Raw genomic sequence first — 17,720 nt, 5'->3', positions numbered from 1 at the left:
ATGACTGTTCTTCATCAGACTCAGATTACCGAATCAAAGGACCAATGGGCTTTCGAGAATTCTGAAGGTGAACCGTTCTCGGTTAAGGATATAAGGAAGCAACTTGCAGAGCAGACAACGCATCAAAGCTTCGTTCAACCGTTCGATTGGAATAATTGGGCAACTTTGAAGGTTAGCTTCCTGGCTTGGCGCGCGTTAATGGGCAAGGTGGCATCTAAAGTGGGGTTAACTGAAAGAGGAGTGAGCATTCCGAATATCATTTGCGACAGATGCGGGATCGGAAGGGAGGATGTCGACCATCTATTTACTTCTTGCTTATTCGCCAGAAGTATTTGGTGGAATGTTTTTGCGTGGATTAGAGTTCCCTTCCTGTTGGCGGCTTCATCGCTCGCGGATATCTTCGATCGTATCAAGCATAGTCCGGGTTCGAGCAAGTGGCGAAAAACGGTGCACCTCGTTATTCTAGCTACTGTTTGGAGGATTTGGATAGCGCGGAATAAAAAAACGTTTGAGGGATCCTTTGTTCCTGTTAGCAGAAGCGTGGAAATGATCAAGGAAGATTCATACCTTTGGATCCGCCATAGGAGGAAATCGAATGCCCTAGATTGGAAGAAATGGATTGATTTCGACATTTTTGAATTGTTGTAATCTTCTTCGTTTTTTGTTTGTTTTGTTCCTGTTGGTGGTGTCTTGTTTTGGTTGTTTTCTTTCCCAGTTCTTTGCTGGGTTCTATATATATATATATATATATAGGGTTAGGATCGTGTGAGAAGCACTAGGCTAATTGAGAAACTTGAGAAGCATTCTGGACCACACATTTTCCTTAAGCTTTTCGTAATATACACATATGTATAGTTTAAAATTGACTATATACACATGTGTATAATTCAAGATTTGGCAATATACATATATGTATATAGTTGATTTTAAACTATACATATGTGTATATTACGAAAAGCTTAGAGAAATGTGTGGTCCAGAATGGTTCTCAAGTTTCTCAAGTAGGGTGGACTTCTCTTAGGATCCCTACCCTATATATATATATATATATATATATATATATATATATATATAGATAGGACAAAGATCCGTTAGGAACCACCCTTTATTGCGAGAACCGCGAGAACCAGTGTGAACACAAACAGTAATACCTAAAAAAATCTAAAAAACACCCAAAAATTTTTTTTTTATTTTTTTACTATTTTTTATATAAAAATTGCTACTTTTAATATCCAAAAAAAAAATTTTTTTTTTTTAAATTTTTAAAAAAAAAAAAAAAATTTGTTTGGCTACTAAAAGTAGCGATTTGAACATAAAAAATAGTAAAAAAATAAAAAAAAAATTTTAGATTTTTTTTTATTTTTTTAGATTTTTTAGGTTTTTTGGGGGGTTTAGTTTTTAGCATTTTAGCTTGGGGGTGGGGGGGGGGGGGGGGGTTAGGTTTTTGGGGGGTGGGGGTGGGGGTTTAGGTTTTTTTTGGGGGGGGGGGGGTTAGGTTTTTTTTAGGTTTTTTGAGGGTTTTAGTTTTTAGCATTTAGCTTGGGGGGGGGGGGGGTTAGGTTTTTTTGGGGGGGGGGGGGGGGTTTAGGTTTTTGGGGGGTGGGGGGTGGGGGTTAGGTTTTTTTTAGGGTTTTTTTAGGTTTTTTTAGCTATTTTAGCTTGTGTTCACATTGGTTCTCGCGGTTCTCGCAATAAAGGTGGTTCTCGCATGAACCTTACCCTATATATATATATATATATATATATATATATATATATATATATATATATATATATATATATATATAGATATATATATATATAATTTTCGCCGTTCAAAAAAAATTAACATTAAAATATCGGTAACATATATGTACGGATTCAATGCCGCAGCACAGATAACGGGAGGCGTGTTTTTAAAATGTTTTTTTTTTTTTTTTTTTCTGTTTTTCTTTCATTGGAACTCTCTTTTTTTTTCATTTACTTCCTCTTCAAAGGCCAAATCATTTAATTTGGTACGCATTAAATATAATTGTGTATCAAAAAATTCGTGGGATTATAAACTTCCGATAAAAGCGGTTTTAAAAACGTCAAACTATTCAGTTAAATTTTCAATATAATTCCAACCCACGGTTAGAAAGCCCATAACCAAACCCGTGTTGGTAAGACTATTATGGAACATTTCTAAAGTTCTTGTTTGTTGTACAGCACTATCAAAACATTTTCCAAGTCAATTCCATCTATAGGTACCTCCCAATTCGGAGCTAAAAATGGATTCTTCATATTGTTACATAATTTTCTATACTTCGTGTGTCATGTTCAATTAACATTAACACTAAAAACGTCAAGAAGCAAATCTTCACAAGCTTATTATTACAGATCAACTCATATTTTATTTTCAATTTTTGAACACTGTTTGTATTATTAGAGGCATTATGAAAAGATAATGAAAAGAAGTTCTTGTCATTTTCAAGTTTCTATTACTTTATCTAAAAAATCCGGTATGTGCTTCATCATTTGCTACGTATCCGGACCAACCTAATGTGCAGTATTGCAAAGGTACAACTTTGGTAAACCATCATCTTTGCTAATTGTGGATTGTCAAAGTGATCAAATGGCCATCTTTCTTATATAACAAACCATGACATCCTCTCACGAACCAAGCCGAAGTTCCAAACACCTCCACCACTTGATATATGTGATTTACCACGAGCCGGATTGGTTTTCACCACCTTGCAATATTTTTTCCAAATTTGATTCCAAAGAAAAATTGGATGCGGCGTTGAGAAACAAACCCCAATTCTTGCATCGAGCCCTTTGACTACCATTGGGCACTAAACATAAATCGAAATTTGACAAAATCTTTGGGTTCCTCGTTGTTTGTACATTCACCGCCAACTTCAAAGGAACCTTGAGCACTTGAAGCAGCCATGTTAGATTGTGAGCGATTTAAGACTTTCGAATTTGTGAGCGTCATTTGCGCTTTTTAGCCTTTTTGCATAGTTTTGTAATCAAACCAAACTGGTTACTATATAGTACTGGTTTTTTTGTTCACCTCATTGTCATCCGAAGACCGACCTGACTGGTTCAGCGACCACAGTTTCAACGCCACCATCATCTCATGCCATAAATCAGGTTTTTAAATTTCATATTCCAGACAACCAAACAAAATACAAAAGTCATAAACGACTGCAAAAACAAAGTACAAAAGCCATAAACGACAGCAAGAACAGAAGGCACATACCAATTGTGTACATGTTATGCAAAGCTTAGCAGTTGTAGGTTACTAAAGGCCCAAACTTAAACCAGTGTCCATTACAATTTGGAATTCAGAAAATCAAAATATGGTAACTATAAGCAAGTAAGATGATACAATTACAGATTACGCCCGTCTACGCACACGCCTGACGTTAGGATCATCCTCAACCACCATGTGGACGGCGCCTGCTGCTGCCGCTAGATCTAAGCCGATGATGCTGCTGCCGCTTCTCTTCCTCGTTAACCCCCCTTCACCTGATCGCTCATCTACCGCGGCTGATGCAACTGTTTCTAGAAGCTCCGATAGCAACAAAGGACATGTTTCTTCTACATATTTGAACCCTTCTGTTTGCATCACCGCTACAATAACATAACATTGAAATTCATCAGAAATCCATGCTACTATAGGATCAGTAAGTATATACACAACCAGACATAAACTAAAGACAAAACTAGTCATTCTATTCTATGTATACTTAAAATGCTATTTTGTCAACATCAACCAACTTTGGCCCCTCAACTTTGGTAATGACATACTTAGCCCCTCAAATTTGGTAATGACATATTAGCCCCTCAACTTAAATAATAATATGTTTAGCCTCTCAACTTTTGTCAACTTCAACCAACTATGGTCCCTCAACTTTGGCCCCTCAACTTTGGTAATGACATATTTGGCCCCTCAACTTTGGTAATGACATACTTAGCCCCTCAACTTTAATAATGACATGTTTAGCCCCTCAACTCTAATAAGGTTTCCTTTTTTATTTTCATAATTTACCCTTAAACTTTATTGTAGTTACTATTTAGACCTCTGCTTATTTTTATCTACGTTTCGAACCCGATATGGAGAGCGGGTGATAACCCATTAGTTTTATCAAATGTGCTTGTCATGCATGAACAAGAACAAATTTCTGCACTATTAACAGTCAAAATATTGAAATTGATATAACCTGAACATTGCACCACTCAGATTGTATAGTCAACACGCACCTCCCAAGTTTGCGGAAGCAAATTTCAGACAAATAGCCTTAAGCTGAGAACAACGGTGTTGATCAGCAAGAGAAAGAGTCGTTGCCACTGTATCAACATTAACTTCTTCGCATAACTTCGCTTCACACAACTGTTTCAAGCGATCTAGACCAAAACGGTCAGCAGCAGCCAATAGATGTTGAATCATGATTGTTGATGTGGATGTCGACATTGAGCCCGTAAATTGTTGTGAATCGGGAAGCGTATCTGAGTAAATGAAAAAAAGCATAGCCTGCAAAAACATACCCATTTTTATATAATAATAAATAAATCAGATAAAGAAACGTAGTGTATTTAATGTCTATTACTTTGAAAATGGAGGGTTCGATGTCCTCCAACGCTACTTCATCCATATTAGGGTTACCAACAAGCCCGAAAAACTGGGCTCGAAATACAGGAGAACGAGCGGCAAGTATCAATTTATGGGCCTTGAAAGTCTCGTCACCGACACGGAAGAGTATATCGCAGCCGGTTTCGGTTTCTAACAAGTAGTTGAGATTTTGGCCCATGTCGGATGGGGGTATAGCGATAGTGAAATGTTTTGGTCCCTCAACGCGGTTTCTGACAACGCCAACAGTGCAATGCATTGAAAGGCAATCGTCCTTCAGATAGTCAGATGTTTCCAAACTTTGCCTTCTGAAGAAACGTTTGTAACCCCTGAAATGAATAGAGGTTGGATGAGGAGCCAGAGTAACAAAAGAATTCAACCGATCAATTTGAACCTGGTTACTTTCACAACTAAGTTGTTAATTTTGGTGTTATCGGTCCATCTATATTGTAGTTATGGTTTTAATTGCTTGATTATTTCCTTGCATATCGGTTGTTTGTTTGAGCATATGCATTGATATGTGTTCAAAAACAGAATCAATAACACTCTGATATTTATGTTATGGACTATAAAAGATTCTGCTTCAAATATATGGTCTGAGCAGTTGATGCGGTAAAAAACGGATATCGGTAATCGCGGTGGGATATCAGTAATTTTTATATCATGCTGAATTTATTTATATATATAGCAATTTAACACTAACAATTCAGTATACTCTCCTATCCTTAACAAATAAAATTTTTGCAACTTGCAAAACACTCACAATTGTAGCAAGTAGGAATTGATTAAGACTTATCACACACACTATCATGTAACACTAACAATTAAAACTTAAAACACTAATACTTGAAAGACGAATGGTAGAACTAAAAAGAAATGTCAAATATCAGTCCAATGTCGGTCAATATCGCTGATAATATCGGTACCGATATTCTGACCAATATTTTGCACCGATATGTCACCAAGGGAACGATAATCGATATATCGAAGATATATCGTGATATTAACTACATAGTATATGGTCACATGATTTAGTTTTTCTTCCCTAAGGACATATTTCTCAGATTTTACCAAGGGTTCTCTAAGAAATTTGATGTTATAAGCTTAATTAAGCAAGCATGCCGAATATATGTATGACCATTGTAGAAAGAAACACAGATGAACAAACACAGCTTGCTGCTAATTTGCACTTTGGCTAATGTGTTGCTACCGTTGAAGCTAATATATAGCAGCTGTTTGATGTTGTCACTTGTCAAAATGCATTCACGAACTGGATCATCCATCCGCTTGCGCAAAATAAAAAAAAGCTTTGGAGGGAGGTTGCAAATAACGAGAGACATCAAAAAAGCAAGTCCGATTACGCCTATTCCTAATCCTAAATGGGCATTTTGTAAGGGGATGATATTCCATGAATGATATCTATCTAGTTCGTTTTTGCTGCTGTTTCATAGTGTTTTACTGTTGTGAAATTATCTTGTTAATGTGAAATTATCTTTCTAGGTACCATGACCCATTGTAGATTCTTGATAAGTTAACCCATTTCCACCATATAGCTGTTTTATCACATATGAATTGTGTGATTTAAGTTATTGAGAATACACACTTACCTACCTATCAAAATGTCCATTATTCATAGACCCTATGTTGTCAAAGGTGCAAGGCGCACTTAAGGCGCATATGCCTCGCCCGGAGCCTAGGCGCAAGGCGCTAAAAAAGCAAGGGCTTTTTTAAGTGAGGCGCAGAGTATAAAAATACTATTTTTTTTTTTTTTGGGGGGGGGGGGGGGGGGGGCTTGTTTAGGGCTAGTTTAATAATAGGCATTAACAATTATTACATTAATACTATTTTTACAAATACAATAAAAATCTAATTATTATATATATAATTCATATAAGAAAAATAAAAGTTGTTATAAATTAGAAAATAAGATATAAACAAGTCAAAATATAAAAAAGATAATAGTAGTAAACTATATCAAAACAAATATTGAAAGGTTAATTGAAAGATTTATGGCACAAATTGTGGATAAAGAAATCTCAGTAGCAAATAAAAAGGAAAGCTCAAGTATAACAAAAATAGAAAACGAAAGCCCAATATTTTTAAAATACGCAAACAATAAAACCCTAGAAGTATATGTCAAAGAAAAAGACTGCCGCTCTTGCAAAATAGAAAAAAAGAAGGAACGTGAGAAGAAAGAAGACACAGAAGGTGATTGCTGCACTTAAATCGGTTTGTCACTCCTTTATCTTCCTCATTGCGCCTCACATATTTAAAGCCCGCGCCTTTTCTCACCTGCGCCTGGCTCTGGGCGCTCGCCTGAGCAGCGTTTTTACAAAAAAAAAAAAAAAAAAAAACATATTCTCGCCTGAGCCACCACCAGGGCTATAGCCGCGCCTCGCTGCGCCGCCGCCCAGTCGCCTAGGCGCGCGCCTCACGCGCTTTTGACAACATAGCATAGACCAAGAAAAAAACTCAAGCACTATGTGACAACGATAATAATTCGCCAAATATCAACTAAACATTATTAATGCGAAAAAAGAATTCACATTAATAACTCTATGGGACAGATAATGACTCATGAATTACATAAAACAACTCATAGCACCAGACAGGCAGACATAATTCCATCATCTACACATGCTCTTTGTCAACAAAATTTTACACTAAGACGATATATGAACTGCCAGTTTACTAGCAACCTTCAAAGAAAACATAAACAACTCTTTCCAACACCCTGAGAAAACCAACCCCTAATCCATTAAATTCACAACATTATAACCGAAAACAAGAGCAATTTCAACACATCTAAAAGCTAAATGCTATACTAAAACCAAAATAAGAACAATAATTTGTAACCCCTAAGAAAACATGGTAGCTAAAAACATATAATTATATTATATTTTGGTTCTAGAAAAAGTATATCGTACATTACGGCTTAACGTACTTCACGTACAACAACGTGCGTGATTTGTTCTATAACATGCGTGATTAATGTTTTCAATATGCGTAATTATTGTGTTTCAACATGCGTGATTTTGGATTTTTGAGTTACAACGTGCGTGATTTTAAAATGAGCGTGCGTAATTACCTGTCGTACGTGATGTACGTTAAGCCGTAACGTACGTTAACCTTCCTCTTTTGTTCTATCAACAAATTCCTAAAGAACTAGTGTACCCATGTCAATAACAAAAAAAAAAAACAATCTTTCCACCACCCAAAGAAAACCAAGCCCCAATTCATCAAATTCACATCATAATAACCCAAAATAACAACAATTTCAACACATACCACATGCTTCCTCTATACTTCAAAGTATAAGGGCCACTCTCCAAGGCACGATCAAAATGACTATGAACCTTATGCTTCCCTTTTCCACTCTGATCAAGCAAAGTCAGCTCAAACAAGGCCCTAACATCCGACCCTTCACTCGCAAGCGCTATAAACACAGATACGTAGGTCGAATTATCCTCCAAATTCTTCCCATCTGGGTAAAAGTATATCGCCCAATCGTACCCACCAACCGTGAACGTATCGCTTGATATGTACTTACCCGCACCCATCCCTTTCGCTAAAGAGTACCCTCTGATTGTGAAATCGTGCGACCCGTTGACTGATTCGTTGATTGATTTGGAGCCTGAGTATGTTGTTTGGTCGAAATTGTTCATTTTGAAACCCTAGCATAAGAATTGGGTGGAATTGGTTTGGGGGAATGGGTTACGGGGGTGTGGAGAGGTGGTTGGTGAGTGGTGGTGGTGGTGCCGGAGGAGGATGGTGGTGGTACGGTGACGGTGGTGTGAGGGTTTTGGGACGAAATTGGGGTTGAGGGAGATGAAATGGAATGATGATTGTGAGTGTATACGTGTTTTTGGGTTGATAATTTGGTCTCAAGGAGCATGACGTCATTTATTTACTTGTTAGACTACGGGGTGTGGGGATCTCTATCGTTTGAGGATAGCTCTTTAGGTCATCCGCCACATCAACACCCGAAAAGAATGTCTCTCCAAGGATGGTCCAAAGGTCTGGAAGATGGGCCTCGTCCCTTTTTTATTTTTATTTTTTTTCAAAAATTCAATATTTTTTAAACATTACATAATTTATAAAATAAAATCATTACCTAATTTAAAAAAAAAATATTAGATAACTAAAAAATTACATAACTTAAAAAAACCTTAACTTAAAAAAATCATAAGAATTCCATTTTTTAGATCTTTTCCTTCATTTTACGTAAAACGTGACGGTCTTCTTCCAGATACGTGTTGATATCGGTTGTCATTATATTCCATTCCTCTATTCCACCGCCTCTTACTTCAACCTTACTCGTTCGTCTACATCACGTTGTTTCAATTTTACCTTTTGGGTTATGACCTCGGTGTATGCTTTGAGCTGGGCCATCAACTCGTCCATTTTCGAACTGCCCCCTGATGAGGCTTGTTTTTTTGCAGCCACTGCCCTTTTGGCTTTGTCTCTTCCAGGGGGACGTTCCTCCTCTCGAACTACATACTCTTCGTCATCAAATTACGAATCGCCTTTTATATTTATTTGACATCGTGCGTCTGAGTCCCCCGCACTATAACTTCCAGTCTCCGAGGTTTTCGTTTGTTTAGTGCTTGCATAACTTCCCATGCCCGGACATGTGGGAAAACCTGCCTATGCTCGTCTTCGTATCTACGCATAGCCTCTTTAAAAACGATTTAGTCACTCCACCCACTTGGACGATTAGTATATAAATTATTATAATACCCATAAAAACGGTTGACGACCGGATGCATCTTTTGCCACTTCGAAATGACGGAATCGAGATCTCAATACGGACCTTGTTCCATAATCGAAAGGAATTTTGCTAGTATTACCTTCCAAAAACCATCGCCAGTTTGGTTGTTCCCTATATTTTTAAAATGTAATGAAATTTATATATTAAAAAGTTTAAAGTTTATATATTAGAAAGATTAAAATTTATATATTTTTACATACCAATAATTGGGTATTTTGACATACTAATCCACGCCTTAGCTAACGTCGCCTCCTCGATTTTTTACCATAGTTGTTGTAACGCTCCACATTTTTGTACTTCCCTTATTTAAAAAAGTTATATTCACATTTCTATTTTTAGAAACATTGTAATTCGTATTTCGTTTCAATCTCGAGACTTTGATTATAACGGGAATTCACCTTAATATTCATATATGTTACCTTTCATATTTGTGTTATATACGCAATCAATCTTTAAATACGTGTTTATACACAAAACCGAGACTTAAAATACACTTTGAATACCTAAAAACAAGTTAAAATACAAGAAAACGACATAAAATAACCTAGTTACAAAGAGCAGGGACTAAAAGGGAGCAAAACCAAAAGTTTTTCCGCCTCCTTCCTCCTCCAATTACCTTCCACTCTTCTTTAGCCAATCAGATTTCACTCTTTTCCACCTCCTTTCTCCTCCAATCACCTTTCACCATTCTTTAGGCAATCAGATTTCACATTTTTCCATCTCTTTTCTCCTCTAATCATCTTCCACCTTGATTAACTCCCAAACCCAAATCCATACTTATCAATACAAGCCTCCATCACCTTCTAAACACTTTCCACACACCTAATCATCTCTCAAGTTCTCTAATCCTCTCAAATATCTCAAAGCAAGGAAAAAACATTCAAGTATTCTAAGTGAGTTTCCACTCACTTTTTTTGCAAATTTCTTCTTCTTTCTTCATTCAAACTACTTGAAAATTGGCCCGGCTTGGGCGTTGCAAGGAAAACGGAGAGGACGGGGACGGGCCTAGTGGGCAGTAAGCAGGCCCGGCGCCCCACCCAGCCGGCCCTAGGCCGTCCCCCACACCGCGTAGTCTTATGCTTAGCCTATGTGTTATGGGACTTGGTTGGGGGTTTGATTAAGAAAAAAGGCGTTGTCGCGTGGCTGATACACAAACACACTTTTTTCTCATCAAAAAATGCCCAAAATGGATGTAATGGAAGAACTTGGTTGGGAGCTTGGTTGATGACTAAGTACTCATTATATAATTATTATTTTGTATATATTCCCAAAGGTACGGATCCAATCTCTTTTAACGATTATAGACCGATTAGTCTTATTGGGTGCGCCTCAAAGATTATATCCAAGATTCTTGCTAATTGAATTAAAAAGGTGGTAGGATCGGTAGTATCTAAATTCCAATATGGTTTTTTAGCAAACCGAAACATCTTGGATGGGCCTTTAATTTTGATTGAAGTAATTTCTTGGTTGAAAAAGGTGAAACCTAGAGCTTTTGTCCTTCAAATTGATATCCAAAAGGCCTATGACTCTATAAACTGGGACTTCATTGACCGGGTTTTTCAACAAATGGGGTTCCCGGTTAGGTGGAGGAAATGGGTGAGAGGTATTCTTGAATCATCCCGGGCATCGGTCTTAATAAATGGATCCCCTAAGTTCCAATGCTACCGGGGGGGGGGTATGCCAAGGGGATCCGTTATCCCCTTTTATTTTCATCATTGCCATGGAAGCTTTAACCAGGTTCATCTCCAAAGCTTCTTCGGTGGGGAAAATTAAAGGTATCCCTTTACTTTACAAAAACCCGGTACTTACTCACTTGATGTATGTGGACGACGTGGTGTTTATGGGACAGTGGGAGGATAATTGTAACATCCCGAAAATACAAAACTTTATATTAGAATTATAAAGTTTAAATAAACAAGAATGTTATTTAACTAGGAAATTATAACCTAGTTAACTACAAGTCTAGAACTAACTTGAAATAGGGTTAAATGACCAAACTACATGTTGAACAAAAGTGGAGGCGTCTATGTTGTTAAAACTGAAACTATATTACTATTTTTAATAAAAAAAATAATAATATACCAAACACCCCATTTTTGGGAGGTCTGGTCGTACAGAAGCAAGGCAGGGGCGATTCCCCACTCCAAAAACCCTAACATCCACAAAACAACCAAATTGAAGGTCCAAATCTGATCAAAAACAGAAATCGAGCATAGATTATTGATCCTCATCACAAGGGGATTACAAGGTATGTAAAATTTGATGAAAACTCTCAACTAGAAATTCTCACAAATTTGGGAAATCCGAAATTTAGGGTTTGCATGTTTGTTTTTATGATGGATTAAGAACAATATAGTGTCTAGGGACAAACCCTAGACAATTATGAGTTTAAATCATGTGTAATTTAGTAAAATCCATGAACACCCTTATAGGTGATTAGTGGGTTATGTAGAAATTGATAAACACTAGGAAATTGGGTATTGTTCTAGTGTAATTTGACAATTATGAAGTGATTTTAGAATTGTAGAAGCTAACAATTATGTAAAATGGTTGATTGATGTGAAATTAGGGCTAAGTGATGAACTAGAGACTTGATATTTAATCATGTAAAAATCTGCCCATAAAGTGTTTGTGAAAACGCCTCAAAGAAGGCTTAAAACTGAAATTGAAGTTTAAACGCATAATTATGATGTTTCGGTGTATCATGCGACAAATGGTTTAAAAAGGAGTTCTAAACATGTTTATGATTGAACTCTTTAGGCAAAGAATCCGGAACATCAAACGGACAAGCCGGAGGTGATACACGCTTGGAAGGTGTGCTTTAAAGGTACGTAACTACGGTTCCGTTACGTTATGCTTGATTTCGTATTCTAGCTAGTGGACTTTAAATTAGCATAATACATGAAATTGGCCTTTACTTGAAGTGATGAAGATCACTAGGTAAATAAACGGGTCAAAAGGTGAAATTATCACCCTTTGACAATATTGTCTAATGATTTGTCGAGTTACATGTTATAGGAATAAATAGCAAATGGATAAGTACATCGCTATTGCTTAGCGATTACGAAGGCAAGGTATTGAAACGGGTCAATATGTATTGATCCGAGCCAGGTATGTATAATAACACAACTCATCATGTAGAATTTGGAGTTCTATAAGAATTAGACAATGTTAAAGTGTAGATATTCGGTTATCTTTAAGGTAAACCGAATAAATTGAATTATGTTCATGGTGTTTTAGAAGCACATGGGTTTATAAATAAGATTATAGTTAAAAGGGTCAGATTTTAATCAAGTATTTAAAGGACCCTTGTAGTTAAAGAAGGAGGAAAATTGACCAAATTGCCCTTGTAAGCCAATTCGGATGAACGACCCTTAAAGGTGGTTCGGGAATAAGTTTTATGATTATATAAATGCTTAGGATAAGTTAGATAGTGAAAAACGTAAATTCTTGGGTCGAAGGGCTTTATATGAGTCTTTGCCGTAAAATGGTAATCCGAGGGGTAAAACTCGGAACATATAGATATCCACATTAAACCCAATACACATATAGTTGTAGTGGGAGGTTACTAGATAAGGAATGTAGAACTACAATGCTAGAAGGGAATGAAAGCGATTTCAAGCTTTAAAGTGCTTAAAATACCCTTAACGGGTCAAAATAAGCATACAAGCGAAAACGGGTTTAAATTGTGTAATAAACCTATGATTAGAACCTAATATGGTAGGTAACATTAATTTATAGAAGTTTATGTAATATAGGAATCAAACAAATACGTTTGTTTGATAAAATGCATAAACGGGTTAAATTTCGATAAAAAGGTAACGAGTCAAAGGCTTAGAAGTCTCAAAATTTCTTATGTTGGATGTAGGATTTTAACTCCATAAGATAGAGGATTAAATTACGGACGTGTAGGAAAAAGAATCGGGTAAAACGGATCAATAACGAAGAAGTTATGGCCGTTTCCGTAAAAACTGGCATAGCTGATCTGAACTGCAACCTGCTGGAAACTGGTTTCCCAGGCGACACGCGAAGGAACAACCTGGTTCCTCCGCGACACGCGACAGAACCCTGAATTAGCGAAAAATTTTTATTTTAATCAGTTTCGCTTCCCGGACTCGTTTAAATATGTTCTAAGTTACATATGACTAATCCAACTCATGTTTTATGAGTTTCAGGTATGATTTTAGCACCGGAGGATGATCAAGCACAACGAAGAACCGAACACGATCAAGAAATAAGCTTCCGCACTATGTATCGTTGTTTTGTTAAATGACGAACTCAAACATGTTATCTTGTATAGTTTTAATTCTGTAAATAAAGTTTAATGAAACCCGTATTTTCAATGTATTGAAATTCTAATTACCCGTTTATTTTCGTAAATTATACGAAAATTGTTATATAATAATAAGGGTGTTACAAGTTGGTATCAGAGCCTTGGTTTAAGAGATTCAAGTATGGCGGGAAAGCTATGCTTGGACTTAAACCTTACGCTCTTGATAAAGATTGATGTTCGGTTCGAGGCTTGATCGCAAATCCGGTAAGTACATGTATATCAATGGTTTAATATGATTAAAGTGTTGAGAACAACACATACGGTTATCGTGTAATACACGTTACACCAATAAAATCGATATAGAATAGATATAGTCAATGAAATTACATGCATTGATGCGTATAGTAGAAAAGCCTTGTATTATAATACGGGCATCCTTCAATGTTGAAATTATTAACATTTGTATATGTTTTAGTTGAAGGACACTCGCATATGAGGATAGCGAGAGCTTAACAAATTACGGATATGATAGAAGAACGGTCCGAAGTATGACAAGAGGAGCATGCTCACCAAGGACTAAATCGCGAAACGACCGCGAACAAAGTTAAAGGCAAGAAAAGCCCGTCGGGGCAAGCATTACCAGGTGCACACTTTTAAAATTTAATTGCACAAGTAGTATTATGCAACAAACACGTAAGTAATGACGGTTGCATACACATATGATAGAACTTAGAAAACCTGATTTCCAAGAGAAATTTAATAGAAAATGTGTTATTCACGATGATGAATAACAAATGAGTAACAAGATTTGTTCATATGGAAATTTGGATTGGGGTAATTATCCAAGTGGGAAACTCTCAATTTAATACTATTGAGAAAAGTAGCAATCACATTAACAAATGTGATTATATATTAGTTTGATAAAAAGGAAAAACATTGTATATGTTCATGAATGAAACATGTAAATCAAATAACTGTTAAATGGTAACTAAATAAATGGTTGCCAATGAAAGTCAAGAATATAGAAAGATTAGAGACGTCACTTACATGGGGTGTAGTGCGGAAATTATGAAAAGGTCATGTGTGTCATGTGTTGATCGCTTACTCTGGCCAAGTAAGTAGTGAACACATGATGTCATGAACTTTTTATGATGGACATACTTACATTCGATGTAGTAGGGACGGGGTGAATGGGACGAATTAAAAAGGTACCCAAATGAATCAAACAAGTAAGATGTTTGATAGCAAACGTAAACGCAAGTCGGATGACGGGAGCGTATTACGTTAGAATAACGAGCCCGAGAGAAGGGACAAAGATTAAAGTAAATGGAAATACAGACCGACTAATAGGAATGCTAACGTATAAGGATAAAAGTTTGACTGTCACAAGTGATGAAATTCACATGGACAAGTCAAACGAATTGAATAAAGAATAAAGGACTTGCTTGAATAAAAGCGATGGATCTCGCTAAGATGACCAAATACATTAAAATAACGTCTAAAACCATATAGAAATGGTTACTTGAAAATGATTACGGTAAAGATACCCGATGAATGGGTAGGATTTGGAAAGAATGCGTAAACCAAGAGACGGGAACGCGAAACAGAAAGTCAAAAGACTCGGAATATGAGTCATGACAAAAAGACAATGAGAATTTGCAAACAGAAATGTTAATAACTACGCTCAACTATTTTAAAGTTGAACGGGTCGAATAAAGAACAGAGTTTGATGTTCACAAGTGATGAAATTTCACACGAACAAGTCAAACGAGATAAATAAAGTATAAAAACTTGCTAGTGCAAGTAAGCGCAAACCGAATAATGGAAGCGCGAAACATTAATGAACCTACGTGATGGCTCATAAAGGAATATATATATAGGAAAAACGCAAACTAGCGAAAAAAAAAATGTTAAAAACATTAAAATAAAAGAACCCGAGTAATCGGACGTAAAGGAGTATAAGTATGAACCGGGTAACGGTAAGTGTATGGAAAACCGACGTGTAAATTGAAGTTGGAAGTCGAGAAGTCGGAAAGATGATTCGAAAGAAAACAATGTAGCCTTAGACTACGGTTAAGGTCAAATGAAATCCAAAAAGTAAAGGTGAATAATTATAAACATAAAAAGGGGTGCCTTAACGCCATATGCGTATATAAACGTATACACATTCGAATAAAGACTAGAATAAAAGATGATCTACGGGATCATCATAACCTACGGGATATTAATTAGTGTAAAGGTCTACCGGGCCAAAATGACCCACGGGACATGAATTGAAGCAAAGGGATCATAAAGGCCTTGCCTTAAAAAGGTGAAAATCTAAAGAAATAAGCCTACGAGGCTAAGTGAAAGAACCTACGGGTCAATAACATGAAGCGAGGAAAATGGTTAAACTCCCCGCGTAAAATAATAACGGAAGGTAAAGGTAGTACAAAAGCGAGGGGTTTCGCTAACTTAACTGAGTGAGTCAAAAGCGAAGAGATCGTGAAAGGCCTGGTTGACAAAAGTGAGGGATTTCACTAAAACATCTAAACGGGCAGAAATAACAAAAAGGATTCACAGTTATTTAAATTCTGATAATTCACAAAAAGGACAAAAATATTACCGAAAAGACAATGGAAAGGAACGAATTTTCAGACGTAAAAGTCCTGGAAATGAGTAAAAGATGTAAGACAAGGAGAAAAAAAGGAAACGTTAAACTAAAAATTTAGTTTTAGTAAAAAAAAACAATGTTTTAACAAATATGGATATTACGAGGAAGATTAGAAAATGGTTAATATCAAAGAGTATGGGTCTTAACATCGATAGGTGCGAGACAATACATTCGAAAAGAAGAAGTATGATAAAGGAACGTTGATATAAATTAAACATGACGTGACACGATCACGGTCAAGAAATACAATGTGAAGTGGAATCACATTATAACCAAGCGAGCGGTAAAGAGTAACTGGACTAATAAGTCTAGTTAGTGGGACCGGCTAAGGTCATTTAAATAAATTTGGTTGATTATAATCGGTGGATTCGATATAACTGAACCGAATAAATGAACTTGAAAACAAAAGAAATTGTTGTTAAAAGTGAAAAATTTCAATAAAGACCTTTAAACGGGTCAAGGTAACGGATTCACAAGGGTTCGATAATATGGATATCGATAAGTTAATTAAACTAGTAGAAATAACGAAATTACGTTATTTCAAGTTGCTTTATGTCAAATGAGGCACGTAGATGTTTTGTAACCAAAAAGGTATTACTATAATTTTGAAAGACTAAAGAGGACCAAAACGCCCTTGTCAGCTAATTTGAACAAACAACCTTTAAAGGTTGTTTGGAAACGAGTTTTATGATTAGGTAAATACTTAGAATAAGTATAGAAGCTAAAAGAGGTATTATATTAGTCAAATGGCACTATTTGAGTTTTTGCCGTAAAATAATGATTCGAGAGGTAAAATTTGGTTTATATAGATCACCACATTAAACCCACCATAAATGCAGTTGTGGTGGGAGATTATAGGATAAGAAATGTGGTGATGGAATGTCAGAAGCAATTGCGAAACAAACAAATTGATCAAGTCAAGATCAAGTGGGAGCATAGGAAAGGTTCGGACACTACGCGAGAGTCCGAAGAGGAGATACGACGTCTCCACCCTACATTATTTGGTACGTACTTTGGTTTCGAGGACGACACCCTTTTAAGGGGGGTGGACTTGTAACATCCCGAAAATACAAAACTTTATATTAGAATTATAAAGTTTAAATAAACAAGAATGTTATTTAACTAGGAAATTATAACCTAGTTAACTACAAGTCTAGAACTAACTTGAAATAGGGTTAAATGACCAAACTACATGTTGAACAAAAGTGGAGGCGTCTATGTTGTTAAAACTGAAACTATATTACTATTTTTAATAAAAAAAATAATAATATACCAAACACCCCATTTTTGGGAGGTCTGGTCGTACAGAAGCAAGGCAGGGGCGATTCCCCACTCCAAAAACCCTAACATCCACAAAACAACCAAATTGAAGGTCCAAATCTGATCAAAAACAGAAATCGAGCATAGATTATTGATCCTCATCACAAGG

General features: G+C 36.3%; 2 protein-coding genes across 3 annotated transcripts; one reads left to right on the top strand and one right to left on the bottom strand.

The window, feature by feature from the left end:
- On the top strand, positions 1-648 carry LOC110892855. The gene has a single exon (XM_022139996.1). The coding sequence runs from the start codon at positions 1-3 to the stop codon at positions 646-648; it is 648 nt and encodes a 215-aa protein (XP_021995688.1).
- A 2,531-nt stretch (positions 649-3,179) lies between these two features.
- On the bottom strand, positions 3,180-8,442 carry LOC110894891 (BTB/POZ and MATH domain-containing protein 3). Of its 2 annotated transcripts, none has more exons than XM_022142142.2 (4): positions 7,883-8,442; positions 4,575-4,923; positions 4,228-4,498; positions 3,180-3,597 (listed from the first exon to the last, which is right to left on the bottom strand). In XM_022142142.2, exons 1-4 carry the CDS (start codon positions 8,257-8,259, stop codon positions 3,362-3,364), a joined length of 1,233 nt encoding a protein of 410 aa, XP_021997834.1. In that variant the 5' UTR covers positions 8,260-8,442; the 3' UTR covers positions 3,180-3,361. The 2 variants fall into 2 exon arrangements, with proteins under 2 accessions (XP_021997834.1, XP_021997835.1); XM_022142143.2 differs by having other exon boundaries at positions 3,227-3,597; positions 4,188-4,498; positions 7,883-8,441.
- Between the last annotated feature and the right edge of the window lie 9,278 nt (positions 8,443-17,720).

Source organism: Helianthus annuus, chromosome 12, assembly GCF_002127325.2.
Source record: "Helianthus annuus cultivar XRQ/B chromosome 12, HanXRQr2.0-SUNRISE, whole genome shotgun sequence".
Taxonomy (NCBI): Eukaryota; Viridiplantae; Streptophyta; class Magnoliopsida; order Asterales; family Asteraceae; genus Helianthus; species Helianthus annuus.
This window is presented reverse-complemented; position numbering and strand designations above follow the sequence as displayed.